The 17,933-nt window shown below is 41.9% G+C and overlaps 1 protein-coding gene across 1 annotated transcript in view; it reads right to left on the bottom strand.

The window, feature by feature from the left end:
- Nucleotides 1–17,933, bottom strand: part of VPS45 (vacuolar protein sorting 45 homolog) — a gene marked incomplete at both ends in the record, with an annotated part of 72,563 nt that overhangs the window by 35,867 nt on the left and 18,763 nt on the right. Inside the window, 7 exons of the mRNA XM_080693310.1 lie at nucleotides 3,158–3,325; nucleotides 4,583–4,696; nucleotides 5,095–5,229; nucleotides 9,944–10,054; nucleotides 10,464–10,601; nucleotides 10,715–10,783; nucleotides 13,754–13,833. Of these exons, the coding sequence (XP_080549436.1) occupies nucleotides 3,158–3,325; nucleotides 4,583–4,696; nucleotides 5,095–5,229; nucleotides 9,944–10,054; nucleotides 10,464–10,601; nucleotides 10,715–10,783; nucleotides 13,754–13,833 (815 nt within the window). The remainder of the gene's footprint in view (nucleotides 1–3,157; nucleotides 3,326–4,582; nucleotides 4,697–5,094; nucleotides 5,230–9,943; nucleotides 10,055–10,463; nucleotides 10,602–10,714; nucleotides 10,784–13,753; nucleotides 13,834–17,933) is intronic.

Consider the following 17,933-nt stretch of genomic DNA (forward strand, 5'->3'; position numbering starts at 1 on the left):
AAGTCACCTCTGATTTGCTCTATTTTTATAGCCAATCTGTATTTGTTTCCTCCCTTTGAAATGTCTCTCAGATCTGCCCCTTACGGTACATTTTTTATTATTATCACTATATGTATATAAGCCTCTCTAACTTCAGGTTTTTTTTACCTCTAATGCATCCTTACTGGATTTAATTTTGTAAAGTAGTGCTTTTATAACATTAATTTTCTACATAAGATCCTGCACTGGGTATCTGCCTCTCTCAGCAAATACAAATTCCTCTTACAAGATTCTTCCTAAACTGGTTCTTCCAAAAAACATTTATTTGCAGTACTAGGAATCAAACCAAGGACCTTACACATGCTAGGTAAGAGCTCTACCACTGAGCCACACTGCCAGTTCTTAACAACTCAATTTTATCTTATATTTCTCTTCCACATACACCCTCAACAGGTCAAACTGCTTATTATTTCCTGCCCGCTTTTGCATCTTTTCTTTTGCTGTCATTCCTGACTGAAATCCTCCTCCAAATTCTAGTCATTCTTTTTTTTTTTTTTTCAGTACTGGGGATGGAACCCAGAGGCATTCTACTTCCAAGCGTCACATCCAGCCCTATTTTTTATTCTTTATTTTGAAACAGGGTCTCACTGAATTGCAAAAGGCTTCACTAAGTGAGGCTGAGACAGGAGGATCGCGGTTCAAGGCCAGCCTCAGCTACTTAGTCAGGCCCTCCGCAACTTAATGAGACCTGTTTCAAAATAAAGAATAAAAAATAGGGCAGGGGTGTAGCTCAGAGGTAGAATGCCCCCTGGGTTCCGCCCCCAGATCTGCAAAAAATAAAATAAAAAAATAAAACATAAGAGTACTCCTCAGCTCGCACCCTCCCTAGCCGCACTGCACCGCCTTCAGCCCCACGCGCACACCCCCACGCTTGCGTTCTCCCCGCTGAGAATGTTACTCCTTTTCCTTTGCGTGGTGCACTCCTACTTATTAATCTGTCTAGACTGTTTTCCTGTCATCTTTTCCTAAGAAGCTTTAGAAGCCGCATCTCTGAGGAAAACAGTTGTCCTCACACTACATTTCCATATTCCTCTGTATACCACATCCCAAATCCTTCCTCTGTATCTCCATAATGTAAGTACCTCCGTTAGAGTACTTCCTGCTGCTCAGTACTACAATTCTTTTTTTTTTTTTTTTTTTTTTTCAGTCTGTGCAGTCTGGGCATGGAACCCAGGGCCATTCTACCTCCGCACGACACCCCCAGCCCTATTTTTTATTCTTTATTTTGAAACCGGGTCTCAATGAGTTGCAGAGGGCCTCACTAAGTAGCTGAGGCTGTCCTTGAACCGCAATCCTCCAGTCTCAGCCTCCCAAATGCTGGGATTACAAGCGTGCTACAATTCTTTATATTCTAGTAATTAGAGCACATTGAGGAAAAGGATGGTATCTTATTCATCTTTGCATTACTAGATCCTTAGCACAGTATGTACCTATAGCAGGCATTCACATATTGTGCAACAAAAAACAATCTTCAATTTTTTTTTTTTTTTTTTTTTTGGTGGTACTGAGGGTGGAACCCAGAGGCTTTCTACCTCCAGGCCATATTCCCAGACCTATTTTATATTTTACTGGGAACAGGGTCTCATTAAGTTGCTGAGAGCCTCACTCAGTAGCTGAGACTGGTTTCGAACCTGTGCGATCCTCCTGTCTCAGCCTCCCAAGTGTGAGAATTACAAGTGTGCGCCACCACGCCCAGCTCAGTATTAAAAAAAAAAAAACTTAGATAATGTATTTTTCAGGTACGGTGATGCAAGCTTGTAATCCCAATACTTGGTAGGCTGAGATAGGAGGATCACAGCTTCGAGGCCAGCCTCAGCTACTTAGCGAGGCCCTCCGCAACTTAGTGAGACCCGGTTTCAAAATAAAGAATGAAAAATAGGGCTGGGGGTATATCTCAGAGGTATAATGCCCCTGGGTTCTATCATCCATAGTACTGGGGAAAAAACCATTTATTTATTTATTTATTTATTTATTTATTTATTTATTTAGCAGTACTGGAGATGGAACCCAGGGTCATTCTATCTCCAAGCTGCACCCCCAGCCCTATTTCTTTTCTTTATTTTGAAACAGGGTCTCACTGGTTTGCAAAGGGCCTCACTCAGTAGCTGAGGCTCGCTGTGAACCCGGATTCTCCTGTCTCAGCCTCCCAAATGCTGGGATTCCAAGTGTGCACCACCATGCCCGGCTCCTTAAAAAGAAAAACCAATTTAGATAATGCATTTGAATATACATTATATATTTCAAGGTAGTCTTAACAACCCTGTGGGATAAGTGTTATTATGTCTATTTTACAAGTGAAGTTAAGTCAAGAGCTCCAGGTCCCAAAGCCAGTACGTGGTAAAGCAAATACTAAAATCCTGATCTTTTAAAGTCTAGTCTAGTGCTGTTTCTAGTAAACTAGGCTCCCCTCATAAACACTCAATTAGCTGACTGAACCCTGGAGATCATACATTACCTCTTTTGTGGTTCTTAGTACGTGTCTATTTTTTTTTTTTTTTTGGTGGTGGTACTAGGGATGGAACCCAGAGGCTTTCTACCTCCGGGCTATACTCCCAGACCCATTTTATATTTTTATTTGGAAACAGGGTCTCACTAAGTTGCTGAGAGCCTCACTAAGTAGTTGAGGCTGGCTTCGAACCTGCGTGATCCTCCTGTCTCAGCCTCCCAAGCGCGGGGATTACCAGCGTGCACCACCACGCCCGGCAGTACGTACGTATGTATGTATGTATGTATGTATGTATGTATGTATGTATTTATTTATTTATTTATTTATTTTGGTGGTACTGGGGTTCCTGGAAGCCCTTCTACCTCTGGGCTACACTCCCAGACCTATTTTTTACATTTTCATTTTGGAAACAGGGTCTCCTAAGCCAGCGCGCGCGGCTGGCTTCGAACCTGCGCGATCCTCTTGTCTCTGCCTCCCAAGCGCGGGGATTACAAGCGTGCGCCACCACGCCCGGCAACGTATCTATTTTAAATGGCATTCATTTGTGTTTCTGTCTAAACTCCTTGTTAAACCAAATTCCACGTTGGTGAAGAAAGATCACTTGCCTTTGTGCCTCTTGCTCTGCCTGGCACAGTGCCTACACACAGTAGGTGCTCATCAAATTGGACTGACCTGGAGAGCACTAGAATGGTCATTTTGACAGGCCAGTTCTTGCTCAACCTCTGAAACCTCCAGGAGATTCCGCTCACTGACCAAGCGAGACAGCTCTCCAACCACTGTCACGTGCTTGGATACAGTCCCGGACATCTTCTTGAATTGGGGGTAGTTCTCAACAAAGGCCTGCCATGGGAAAAACATCAATGGGAGGTTCTGTTAATTTTTGACTGAAGAATAGGCATAAATAAAGAAGAAATTAAAAAGCAAAGAGACAGCTAGGCGTGGTGGCACATGATTGTAATCCCAGCATTCGGGAGGCTGAGACAGGAGGATTGCAGTTTGCGGACAGCCTCAGCTACTTAGTGAGGCCCTCTGCAACTCAGTGAGATACGGTTTCAAAATAAAGAAGAAAAAACAGGGCAGGGGCTGTAGCTCTGAGGTCGAATGCCCCTGGGTTCCATCTCCAGACCCGCCAAAAAAAAAAAAAAAAAAAAAAAAAAAAAAAGCCTATAGCTTTATCACATGGCATTTTGTTATGCTTAAGAAGAGAAAAAATGGTATATACCTGAGTGGGGGTTTATTTTTGGGGGGCACTGGGGATGTGAACTCTACCTCTGAGCCGCACCCCCAGCCTTTTAAAATCTTTTTTGTTTTGAAATAGGGTCTCAGTACATTGCTGAGGCCATCCTCAAGCCTGTGATCCCCCACCCCTCAGCCTCCCAAATTCTGGGAGTATAGGCGTGAGCCACCATGCCTGATTTAAGAGTATTTAAAGAGCCGGGCGTGGTGGCGCACGCTTGTAATCTCAGTGCTTGGGAGGCTGAGACAGGAGGATCACACAGGTTCAAAGCCAGCCTCAGCTGCTTAGTGAGTCTCTCAGCAACTTAGTGAGACCCTGTTTCCAAATAAAATATAAAAAAGGTCTGGGAGTATAGCCCAGAGGTAGGAAGCCTCTGGGTTCCACCTCCAGTACCACCACCAAAAAAAAAAAAAAAAAAAAATCTTTAAAGAGAACAAATTTAACTAAAGAATGGAAAAAAGCACATGGCTTATTATAAAGTTTTTACATATTATTTACTAGAGAGAGATATTATAGAAAATATTTCCAACTACACAAAACGAATCGTTTAAAATCACACCCAGAGCCGGGCCTGGTGGCGCACGCTTAAAATCCCCGCGCTTGGGAGGTGGAGACAAGAGGATCGCGCTGGGTTGAAGCCAGCCACGCTGGCTTAAGAGACCCTGTTTCCAAATAAAATATAAAATAGGTCTGGGAGTGTAGCCCAGAGGAGAAGGGTTTCCAGGAACCCCAGTACCACCAAAATAAATAAAAATAAATAAATAAATAAAATAAAATCATACCCCGAAACCCCAGAAATGTTCCTTACCTGAATGATTCCATTCTCATATGTAAACCACCCACGTATACGTTTGATTTACCTTCATGTCTGCTATGGATTCTAGTTTTTGCTGTTCTTTGGGTTTTTTCTTCTGGAAGTCTTCCATGAGATTCTTTATATTACTGCCAATCTCTGCGAAGTTCAGGTACATGTTCTATGCAAAAGGAAGTTGGAAGACAGGTCATCAAGTAATTGACCTTCAGACAATGTGGAAGAACTGAAAAGAATACTGAACAGAGCGATGAAAGGGCACATTCCATTTGAATGACCAAGTTGGACAGTAGCCAGGACACCAGTGATGAATACCATTATTATTCTCCCAATGCGCTGCTGGGAGGGAGGGAAGTAAATAACTCTGTGATCTCTATGAAAAAAATACTACTGGAGGGTCAGAAGCCAAGTCTTTTGCCTTCTTTGCAATGCAGCCTTGCTCTGGGACGCTTCTATCAACCCGGCATAAGAAACCCCGGAGCTATCCCCATTCTAACCAGCCAATATCGACCTTCTTACATTAAAACAACAATGAATAATTTAAAGTTTTAAACCACCTACATTAGCATAGAATTCATCATTTTCAGCAGACAGAACCACTTCTCTTAAGTCTTTACTGATCCCCGGGACTCTGGAAAGATCAATCCGATTGTTGTTTATGCCCAATAGTTCATGGACCATGGCCTGATATGTCCACTAAATAAAGAATTAGGACAGGAAAATTTTGGTTACTGATAAAACATGGAAATATTAAAATGTCCAGGAAAACAAATAAAAAGTGATAACATTCTAAATTAGTTACTAACTAGTTACTACTTACTAAACCCGTCTGTTTTATATGAAGATTCTCTTTTTAGTTCAAATTTTAATAATATTTTGGGGTATACTAAGCATTAAGATTGTTATTTTAATTAAACACCCAAAAGTTAAAATACTTTTAGACTTCACACTTCTGGAAGAAGGGCAGCAAGATTAATATTCATGATAGAAAGAAAACAAATTAGATCTATCATTAGCCCCACTTTTCGCCTATGAATTAAGAGTATATTTTTGGCTTCACAGATAGGGCTATATTGGTACTGCAGTTACAAGCTGTACCACTTCCTGTACGCTTCTGTGGTTTTCTGCGCATGAGAAGTGTTTCTTGCAGATTTGAGTGATGCTATATTTATCCTGGAAACATTAATACTATCAGAAAAAAATCTTGTGAGTTGATCAAAACACTGGCATATTCAAAAACTTGCCTCGGAATTCATTTTATTTTATATCTTGACCTGGTATGAATTATAAAGGATTAGTTTCCAATCTTTTTATTTTTATTTTTGGTGGTACTGGGGTTCCTGGAAACCCTTCTACCTCCGGGCTACACTCCCAGACCTATTTTCTATTTTATTTGGAAACAGGGTCTCACTAAGTTGCTGAGAGCCTCACTCAGTAGCTGAGGCTGGCTCCGAACCTGCGCGATCCTCCTGTCTCAGCCTCCCAAGCACGGGGATTACAAGCGCGCTCTACCACTGGCTAGTTTCCATTCTTATAGAATGTATATTTAGTATAACTGGAAAGGAGAAGCCCTCCAATTTTGCCTTTTCACCATTAATGGAGAATTATTTTTTCATAGGCCATTATACAAAATCAAGTATTTTCTGCAAATTACCGTTTAAATCTAGAATCCAAACACTAGGAACATTTATATACACATATTTTATCTTAAATAAACTGCATTAAGAAATAACTTACAAGGTAATAAAATAAGGTGCTTTATTTCCTAAATCAAGTGCCAAAGGAATCTTTGGCAGAGACAGGAGAATCACAGGTTCGGGGCCAACCTCGGCAACTTAGCAAGATCCTGTTTCAAACTAAAAAATAATAGCCAGGCGTGGTGGTGCACGCTTATAATCCCATCATTTGGAAGGCTGAAACAGGAGGATCGTGGTTCGCGGACAGCCTCAGCTACTTAGTGAGGTCCTTTACAACTCAGCGAGACCCTATTTCAAAATAAAGAATAAAAAAATAGGGCTGGGAGTGTAGCTCAAAGGTAGAATGCCCCTGGTTTCCATCCCTAGTACCGCAAAAATAAAATAAAAATAAAGAAAGAAAAATAAAAAGGGTGGGGGGTAGCTCAGAGGTACAAGCCCCAGGGTTAAATCTTTGGTAGCATATAATAAGTAAAAAGCAAGTTCCATGTGGGCTTTTAATCTAAGTACAATATGTTTTGTGTTCTGTGGCCGCATCCTGGGCATGGTCCTTCCACAGGACATACTCTACATTTTAAGTCATGTGCTTTCCTCTCTCCTTACCGGACCATGAGTTCTTTGAAGGCAGAGATTACACCTCTCAACCTTTCATCCTCAGCATTTAGTTCAGTATACAGCATGTCATAGGCCACCAGTGAAATCTGCTGAATGACTGGTGCTTTTCTTTGAGAGACAGAATTATAGGTAATGCTTTTTTGTCTTTCTTTTTTTGTACTGGGGATTGAACCCAAGAGCATTCTACACTTCTGAGCTACACCCCCATCTTTTTTATTTTGAAATAGGATCTTGCTAGGTTGCTGAGAATCTCACTAAGTTGTTGAGGTTGGCTTTGAACCTTCTATCCTCCCAAGAACTGGGATTACAGGTGTGTGTCACCATGCCCCCAGTTAATGACTTTTTCTTCTAATTGTTTATATTATCAAAAGTTAATATCAAGCCAGGCGTGGTGGTGCATGCTTATAATTCCAGAATTTGGGAGGCTGAGACAGGAGGATCATGGTTTACGGACAGCCTCAGCTACTTAGTGAGGCCCTTTGCAACTCGGTGAGACCCTGTTTCAAAATAAAGAATTTAAAAAAATAGGGTTGGGGATGTAGCTTGGCAGTAGAATGCCCCTGGATTCAATCCCCAGTGCTGAAAAAAAAAAAAAAATCAGTGGCGGATTCCTGTAATTTCAGTACTTGGAGGTTGAGACAGGAGGATCACAGGTTTGAGGCCAGCCTTAGCAGCAACTTAGTGAGAAATTAAACAAGACCCTCAGCAACCTATCAAGAACCTGTTTCAAACTAAACAATTTAAAAGGGTGCCCCTGTGTTCAATGTTCAATCCTGAGTAACACACACACACACACACACACACACACCACATACTTACACACACTTTCTTTAGTGAACATTTATTACTTTCAATTTTAGAAATCCAGGGTTATCTTACACTATAGAGAAGTTTCATTCCACAGCCACAGATTTCCCTTAGCATTAACATTATTATAAGCTGGGAAAAGCTAGGCATGATTGTAAGTAATGCACACTTATAATCCTGGTACTTGGGAGGCTGACACAGGAGGATCACAGGTTCAAGAACAGCTTCAGCAAGTAGCGAGACCCTCATAACCTAGTGAGGTACTGTTTCAAAAATAAAAATAATCCGGCTATACCACTCTGGGATGTTTCCAAAGGAAATAAAATACGAATATTATAGTAATATATGCATATCCATGTTTATACCATCACAATCCACAATAGCCAAATTATGGAACCAATCTGGGTGTATATCAACAGAGAAATGGATTACAAAATTAGGGGATATATACACAATGGATTTCTACTCAGCAATAAAGAAGAACAAAGTCATGTCATCTTTAGGAAAATGGATGAACCTGAAGAACCTTATTCTAAAGGAGATTAGCCAGTCACAGCAAGTGAGAGGTCCTATTTTCTCTCATATATAGAAGCTAGGGAGTAACCAGGATACCAGAGGGACTTCAGATACCGGAGGACATACTTCAGAATTACAGACATGCATCCCCAGGCCCAGCTCTTTGTTCTTTTTAAGCCAGTAGGCAGCCCGGTGTGACGGGGCACACTTGTAATCCCAGTACTTGGGAGGCTGAGACAGAAGGATTACAGGTTTGCAGACAGCCCAGCAATTGGTGAGGTCCTCTGCAACTGAGTGAGATCCTGTTTCAAAAGTAAAGAATAAAATAGGACTGGGGATGGGGGGGTAACTCAGAGGTAGAATGCTTCTGGGTTCAATTTTCAGTACCACAAAAACAAACAAAACATCGGACATGGAAACCAAATGAAGTTTTTTTTATGGGGGGGTGGTGGTGGTACTGGGGGTTGATCCAAAGGGCATTCTACCTCTAAGCTGCACCTCCAGCCCTAGTTTTTATTCTTTTTTTTTTTTTTTTTCCGGTACTGGGGATAGAACCTAGGGGCATTCTATCTCTGAGCTATTCCCCAGCCCATTTTTTGTTCTTTATTTTGAAACAGGGTCTCACTGAGTTGCAAAGGGCCTCACTAAGCTGAGGCTGTCCTTGAACCGCAATTCTCCTGTTTCAGCCTCCCAAATGCTGGAATTACAAGTTTGTACCATCAAGCCCAGCTCCTTGGGCATTCTACCTCCAACTTATACCTCCAGCCTGCCCCCGCCCAATTTTTTAATTGCTTATTTGGAAACAGGGTCTTGCTAGGTTGCTGAGAGCCTGGCTATACTGATGAGGCTGGCTTCAAAACTGAGATCCTCATGTTTCAGCCTCCCAAGTACTAGGATTACAAGTGTATGCTACCATGCCTGGCTTGCTTTAATTACTTATTTACTTACTTATGGCACTGAGGATTGAACCCAGGGGCATTCCACCTCTGAGCTACATCCCCAGCTCTATTTTATTTTTTATTTTGAAACAGGTTCTCACAAAGTTACGGAGGGCCTCACTAAATAGCTGAGGCTGGCTGCGAACCTCTTATCTCAGCCTCCCAAATACTGGAATTTCAGGTATGTGCCACCATGCCTGGCTCCAATGAAGTTATTTTTGTTTTGTTTTGTTTTGTGTTACTGGGGATGGAACCCAGGGACATTCTACCTCCGAGCTACAACCTCCAGCCCTATTTTTTATTCTTTATTTTGAAACTGGGTCTCACTGAGTTGTAAAGGGACTCACTAAGTAGTAGCTGAGGCTGTCTGCGAACCGCGATCCTCCAGTCTCAGCCTCCCAAATGCTGGGATTACAAGTGTGCGCCACCACGCCCAGCTCAATGAAGATATTTTTAAGCCAGGAATAGGACTGGAATTGTGCTTTAGGAAAAGTCATTTAACAACATTGTGTTTGTAGGAATATTTAAGGAGAAGAAATGAAAAGAATTAAAAAGATAACAGTATTCCTCTAAGAGTCTAGGGTCTGTACCAAGGCGACAGCAATAATAAGGAAGAAAAGAAGACAGAAAAAAACAGTGGAAATTAGCGGCAGAAAGGGAGAGGAAGGAAGAGACAGCTAATGATGACTGTGGCTGGGGGAAAAAAGCGATACCAAATGCCAGAAAATACAACGCAGAAAACAAGGGGCAGGCAGAATAGGCCGGGCGTCATTTCCATATTTTATCTTCCTGGCTATCATGCAAATCAACCTTCCAGCACACTGACAAAGGGCTCAGCACCTGGTTGAGCAGGGGGGTGATGGCATCATCGCAGCGATCTAAAAGAAGTAGCAACGGAGGAACCTCTGTCCGCCGGAATTCAAACAGCTCGTATTCTTTAGTTATCACTTGCTGTGGGGAAGAGAGAAAGATGGTTTGGTCGATCCATTCATGAGTTGTAGAGAGAGATGATGAAAATAGTAAGTGAATAAATAAGGCCAGACCTAGCAGCGGTTCTTTGAACTCTCATAGGCTTCCCACAAAAGACGGGCTCAAAAAGCTTCACACGCTTTGAACCATGCTTTTTTAAGAGGTTGGGACTTGAAACCCTACTTTACAAGTGGTTTACCTGGACCTCCAAAATTTAAATAGCTCGTGAATACTTCTTACGTTAAACCTAAGTGTCTTGATTCTCATTTGTTGCTTTTGGTTTTGACTTATATAGGTCTATGTCTCTGCCCGTAAACATAACACACTATCATCTGTTGGCTGTGGAGGTGAGCGACCTTGCTGTCGGAAGCGGGGACAGGGAATGCCGTACCTTCACACATTCTGCGAGTCTCTTTGCTGCATCTGATGAGAGCTGATAGCGAATCATGGGACACTTCTTCAGAGATAAAAGGAGAGCTGTCAGTCCTTGAGTTGTTCTGGAGAGCTGGGCTGGATCCCAATTTCGACCCTTTTTGTTAAGAAAAAAAATTCAGAAAATATTTAAATGATCTCTTATGAGCTCAATTACCTAGTGAATTAAGTCCCACCTGATAATTAATTTTTAATCCCTTTCTTCCATACCTGGCAGCAACCCAAAATATTGAGGGAAAACAAATGTGGGTTCACAGCGATGTAATCACCATAAAATTCCTGCGAATAAAGCACCCAAATCAGTCATTCCATGAACTCCAATTGTACGAAGCAGAAATATTCTCAGGTGTGATGTAATACTATGATACAAATAGCAAAATACGTATGTAAAAGAGATAAAAGCGATGCTCATATAAAAACTGAGTAACAACTATCAGCGTGGGGAAACTAAAATAACTATAAAGTACCAGTAATGACAAATTAAAAAACAAGTTATGGAGGTATACCCATTATGCTTCTGGTGATGTCCATGTACTTCTCAGTGAAGTTAAGCACTGCTATAGGATGTATCATGTTACATCGGGACTTTGCTGTTGAATGGATTCTCATTAGGAGACTATGGCTTAAAATAGGTTATTTATTTATTTATTTATTTATTTATTTATTTATTTTGTAGTACTGGGGTTCCTGGAAGCCCTTCTACCTCCGGGCTACACTCCCAGACCTATTTTTTTACTTTTGGAAACAGAGTCTCTTAAGCCAGTGCAGCTGGCTTCGAACCTGAGTGATCCTCCTGTCTCCGCCTCCCAAGCGCGGGGATTACAAGCGTGCGCCACCACGCCCAGCAAAAATGGTTATTCTTTTTAATAGCTTATCACCTAGCAGTCCTAAGAAACTCAAAACTAGTTTATTTGCTGCCGCTAAAGACAGTATTTTTCACTTAGGTGATAAATATATTAAAATATTTGTGAAAAATGTATTTAAGAACACGCAAGTATTCAAGGAACGGTAAGATGGTAATGTCCTCATGTGATGCAGTACACAGCCTGAAGAATAAATGCGTGGGAGTTTCTGAGTTTTAAGCTAATGACCAAAGTCTGTCTAGTCAGGCGCGGTGGTGCACGTGTGTCATCCCAGTACTTGGGAGGCTGCGACAGGAGGATCGCAGGTTCGTGGTCAGCCTTAGCAACCTTATGAGGCCCTCTGCAACTTAGGGAGACCCTGCGTCAAAATTAAGAGTAGGACTGGGAGTGCAGCTCGGAGGTAGAATGCCTCTGGGTTCCATCTCCAGTTCCTCAAGGGGGGAAAAAAAAAAAAAAACTATGCTTATTACTTCTCAAAGTATTATAATAAAAACAAAAAAAAATTTTTTTTTTTTTGCGGTACTGGGGGTGGAAACCAGAAGCATTCTACCTCTGAGCTACAGCCCCAGCTCTATTTTTTAATCTTTATTTTGAAACTGGGTCTCACTGAGTTGCAGAGGGCCTCACTAAATAGCTGAGGCTGTCTGCAAATCCAGATCCTCCTGTCTCAGCCTCCTGGATTACAAGCGTGCGCCACCATACCTGGCTACAAACAAAAAAAAAAATTTTTTTTTTTTTTTTGCGGGTCTGGGGATGGAACCCAGGAGGCATTTGACCTCCGAGCTACACCCCCTGCCCAATTTTTTATTCTTTACTTTGAAACAGGGTCTCATTGAGTTGCAGAGGGCCTCACTAAGTAGCTGAGGTTGTCCACGAACTGTGATCCTCTAGTCTCAGCCTCCCAAATGCTGGGATTACAAGTGTGCATCACCATGCCCGGCTCTAAACAAAAATTTTTAAGAAGCCTCATTTACTCTGTGTGTGTGTGTGTGTGTGTGTGTGTGTGTGTGTGTGTGTGTGCGCGCGCTACTGGGGACTGAACCCACGGGCATTCTACTTTAGAGCTAAATCCCCAGCCTGATTTTATTTCTTATTTGAAAGGAGGGAGAGCCTCAATTGCTGAGGCTGTCTTCAAACCTGTGATCCTCCTGTCTCAGCCTCCTAAGTACTGGGATTTCTGGTGCCTGCTACCACGCCTAGCCAAACTTCGCTTCTTATTCTAAGAAATAAGCAAGTATAGTCCAGTTGACCAACATTATTAGAGTGTGGCTCATAAAACCAACATAGGACACATTTGACTCTATCCCTAACCCCGTGAAACCCTTCCTACAAATTTACCGACCTAATCTCCTTTTTCCCACTGATTCCTTCAATTCTGTCCTATCCATTTTAATATTTCTTCCAGACTTTCTAAATATAAGTATAGTTTGGAGTAATGCATATTTATTTTGTTTGATCAATAGTCTTAACTTTTTTTTTTTTTTTTTTTTTTTGCGGGTCTGGGAATGACCTCTGAGCTACACCCCCAGCCCTATTTTTTATTCTTTATTTTGAAACAAGGTCTCACTAAGTAGCTGAGGCTGTCCACGAACCGCGATCCTCCGGTCTCAGCCTCCCAAATGCTGAGATTATGTGCCACAACGCCTGGCTACTAGTCTTACTTTTTGAGATAGGACCTTTTCCTTGTTTGTTTGTAGGTACTTGGAGGTTGTACCTCCAAGCTACATTCCCTGCCCTATTTTTTATTCTTTATTTTGAAACAGGGTCTCACTAAGTTGTGGAGGCCTCACTAAGTAGTTGAGGCTGACCACGAACCTGTCTCAGCCTCCCAAGTACGGGGATTACAAGGGTATGCCACCATGCCTGACTTATTGCTTATTTATCTATTTACTGTACTGGGGATGGAACCCAGGGGCATTCTACCTCCAAGCTACACCACCAGCCCTATTTTATTTCTATTTTGAAACAGGGTCTTACTAGGTGTATGAGAGTCTCACGACTTGCTGAGGCTGTCCTACAACCTCAGATTCTCCATCCCAAATACTGGGATTACAGACGTGTACTACCATGCCTGTCTTTCCTTGTCTTTAGACTAATTTTTTTTTTTTTTTTTTTTTTTTTGCAGTACTGGGGATGGAACCCAGGGGCATTCTTCCTCTGAGCTACACCCCCAGCCCTGTTTTTTTATTTTTTATTTTACTTCGAAACAGGGTCTCACTATGTTGCATGTGGCCTCACTAAGTAGCTAAGGCTGTCCGCGAATCATGATCCTCCCTTCTCTGCCTCCCAAATGCTGGGATTACAAGTGTGTGCCATCACCCCCGGCAAGACTAACAGTTTGCAAAAGGGTCCAGAGAAGAGATGGTTACAAGACCGACGTGCTTACCTGGACCTCAGCAACGACCTCCTGCTCATCAGCTTCGGCTAATGATTTCACATCGCTCTTGCTGATCACGTTACTGAAATCTGAAGCAGACAAGACACGCGAGCGGCTGACTCCAGAGAGCGGCTCTTTTGTAATTGGACGTACGCGGGCCTGGCAGTTAAGGCCTAATAAGTAGCTTAGTACATACTGTTGCACTTAACACACCTTCCGATTACAATGAACAGCACAAATGTTTAAGTCCATAATTCATAATAAAACTAAAAAAGAGGCCACTATTAGAGACATTGGAGAATGCTAAAGAGCCAAGTCGGGGAAGACAGCAAATAAAGGGGGAGAAGTTATAAGCTCTGCCCTTTTATATATACATTCTACCAACTAGTAAATGTGGGAAATTTTTCCTTTATAGAAATACCCCATCTAAGCCGGGCGTGGTGGTGCACGCTTGTAATCCCTGCGCTTAGGAGGCAGAGACAGGAGGATCGCGCAGGTTCGAAGCCAGCCGCGCGCGCTGGCTTAGGAGACCCTGTTTCCAAATGAAAAATGTAAAAATAGGTCTGGGAGTGTAGCCCGGAGGTAGAAGGGCTTCCAGGAACCCCAGTACCACCAAAAAAAAAAAAAAAAAAAAAGAAAGAAATACCCCATCTAAAAAACAAACAAGGAATGTTAGTAATTACAAAATCATCATTTTCCTAACCCCTAATGAATCAATCGATGGACCTAAGCTTTAATCAGCAACAAAATCTGCTACTATCTTAAGAAGAAAAAACCAATGAAACAATACGTCACTTATTAAGTGTTCTTTTTAAAAAGAAATTGAAACTTAATCTTATTAAGGCTCAATATTCACCTATAAACTTATAGGTGTGAGGAGAGAGAAACATTTTAAACTACAAGGAACAGGTAACTCTACTCTCATGGGATGTAATCAGCAAGATCTGGGCTGCAGAAAACTTAACAGCTTCTTAAATAAATAAACTGCATGCTGGGCGTGGTGGTGCATGCTTGTAATCCCAGTACCTGGGACGTTGAGACAGGAGGATTTCGGGTTCATGGGAAGAGCAAGACCCTGTTTCAAAAGTAAAAATAAAGAGGGCTGGGGATGTAGCTCATAGATAAAATGTTCTGAGTTCAATCCCTAGCACCAAAAAAATACATAAATAAATAAATTGTATGGAAAGGAGGAACCTATAGAAAAATTTAAAAACTCAACATACCAACCAGTAGTACTGTGCAGACCTTATTTTGCTCCCAATTCAAGTAAAATAAAAAAAAAAAGACATGAGAGTTTTTTTATTTAGTTAGTTTTGTGTGTGTTACTGGGGATTAAACTCAGGGGTATTCTACCTTAAAAGTACAACCCTAGATCCAGCTGTGTGTGTGTGTGTGTGTGTGTGTGTGTGTGTGTGTGTGTGTGGTGCTGTTGATGGAACCTAGAAGCTTTCTACCTTTGGGCTACACTCCCAGCCCTCTTTTATATTTTATTTGGAAACAGGGTCTCACTAAGTTGCTGAGAGCCGCACTAAGTAGCTGAGGCTGGCTTCGAACCTGCACGATCCTCCTGCCTCAGCCTCCCAAGTACTGGGATTACAAGCATGTGCCACCATGCCCGGCACCCCTAGATCCATTTTATTTTTGCTTTCAAACAAGGTCTTGCTTGGTGGCCAAGAGTCTCACTACTTGCAGAGGCTGACCTCAAACTTGCAATCCTCCTGTCTCAGCCTCCCAAGTACTAGGATTATAGGTGTGTGCCAACATTCCCGGCTGAGGGAATTTGAAATCTGCACACTGAATGAGTATTTGAGAATAGTAAGGAATTATGATTCATTTTTATTTGGTTGTAATAATGGTACTATGTTTTTTAAGTGAGTCTGTATTTTTTTAGAGAGGCATACTGAAATATTTATGGATAAAGTTATACGTCTAAGAATTCCTACAAAATAATACTGGTAGAAAGCAGGGTGTGAGCTGGGCATGGTGGCGCACAATTGTAATCCCAGCATTCGGGAGGCTGAGACAGGAGGATCACAGTTTGCGGACAGCCTCAGCTACTTAGTGAGACCCTCTGCAATTTACTGAGACTCTGTTTCAAAATAAAGAATAAAAATTAGGGCAGGGGTATAGCTCGGAGGTCAAATGCCCTTGGGTTCCATCTCCAGACCTGAAAAGAAAAAAAAAAAAAAAGAAAAGAAAAAAAGAGAAAAAAAAGCAGGGCACGGTGGCATATACCTGTAATCCCAGTACTTGGGAGGCTGAGACAGGAGGAAAGCAGGTTCATGGCCAGCCTTAGTTTCTTAGTGTGAGGTCCTCTGCAACTCAGAGAGACCCTATTTCAAAATAAAGAAAAAAAAAATAGAGCTGGAAGTGTAGCTCAGAGGTAGAATGCCCCTGGGTTCAATCCCCAGTACTGCAAAATAATAATAAAAAAGAAATAAAATTAGGTTGAGGGGTGTAGCTCAGAGGTAGAATTCTCTGGGTTAAATGCCTTACCACAATTAATAAATAAATATAAAATAGGGCTGGGGTATATCTTAGAGGTAGAACCCTTCTGGGTTCAATCCTTAGTAATGTACACACACACACACACACACACACACACACACACACACAAATATGTATGTATATATCTCCCAAAGCATGGTAACTGTTTTAGTCTGTATACACATATACACACTGACTGACTGAAGACCTAGCTTGTGATCAGGCTAAAAAATACTGGAAACAGCTGGGTGTGGTGGTGCATGCTTGTAATCCCAGTACTTGGGAGGCTGAGACAGGAGGATCACAGGTTTGTGGACAGCCTCAGTACTCAGTGAGGCCCTCTGCAATTTAGTGAGATCCTATTTCAAAATTAAGTATAAAAAATTAGGCTAGGGGTATAGCTTGGAGGTAGAATGCCTCTGAGTTCCATTCCCAGTATCACACACACACACACACACACACACACACACACACACACACACACACACAAAATTACTGGAGACTGGCTGGGCATGGTGGTGTACACTTGTAATCCCTGATCTTGGGAGGCGGAGACAGGAGGATCACGCAGGTTCGAAGCCAGCCGCGCTGGCATAAGAGACCCTGTTTCCAAATAAAAATATTTAAAAAAATAGGTGTGGGAGTGTAGCCCAGAGGTAGAAGGGTTTCCAGGAACCCCAGTACCACACACACACACACACACAAAAAAAAAAAACCCAAACCAAACAACAACAACAAAAAACCCACTGGAAACAAAACAGACACAAAAATAAGTGTTTGTGAGGATGCAAAGAAACCGGGTCACCTGTACTTTGCTGCTAGAAATGTAAAATGTTAAGCTGGGCGTGGTGGCGCACACTTGTAATCCCAGTACTTGGGAGCCTGAGACAGGAAGATTGTGCAGGTTCAAAGCCAGCCTCAGCTACTTAGTGAGGCTCTCAGCAATTTAATGAGACAAATAAAATATAAAATAGGTCTGGGAGCATAGCCCAGAGGTAGAAAGCCCCTGTGTTCCATCCCCAGTACCACACACACACACACGAATGTAAACTGCTATAGACACTCAGGAAAACAACTGGCAGTTTCTTAAAATACTAAACATGCAACTATCATATGACCCAGCTGAGCAACTGCACTCCTGGGCATTATTTATTCCAAAGATATTAAGACCATGTTTGCACAAAAACCTGTGTGTGTGTGTGTGTGTGTGTGTGTGTGTGTGTGTGTGTGTGTTCTATTAGTCAAAACTGGCAACAACTCCATGTCCTTCAATGGTGAATAGTCAAACATATAACAGATACCTACTCAGCAATAAAAAGAAATGCGCTCTCGATACACTAGGGTGAATCTCCAGAGAATTATGCTGAGTGAAAAAGGCCAGTCCCAAAAGGTGACGATACTTTCTGATTTCATGTTTGAAATGACAAAATTTTAGAAGAACAGAAGAGTGGCTGCCAGGGTCAATGACGGGTTATGATAGAAGCAAACGTCGCTAATAAAAGCACAATACTAGAGACTCTTGTGCAGATGAACTGTTCTGCAACCTGATGGAATCAGTGTTAATATCCTGGCTTGATACTGATATTATCATGTAAGATGTTACATTAGCGGAAACTGGTTAAAAGGTATAGGAGCTCTGTATTCGATATGTTTTTTACAACTGCCTTATTTTTTTTTTTTTTTTTTGCGGGTCTGGGATGGA

The sequence above is a fragment of the Muscardinus avellanarius genome (assembly GCF_963383645.1).
Source record: "Muscardinus avellanarius genome assembly, chromosome: 3".
In the NCBI taxonomy this organism is placed as follows: domain Eukaryota; kingdom Metazoa; phylum Chordata; class Mammalia; order Rodentia; family Gliridae; genus Muscardinus; species Muscardinus avellanarius.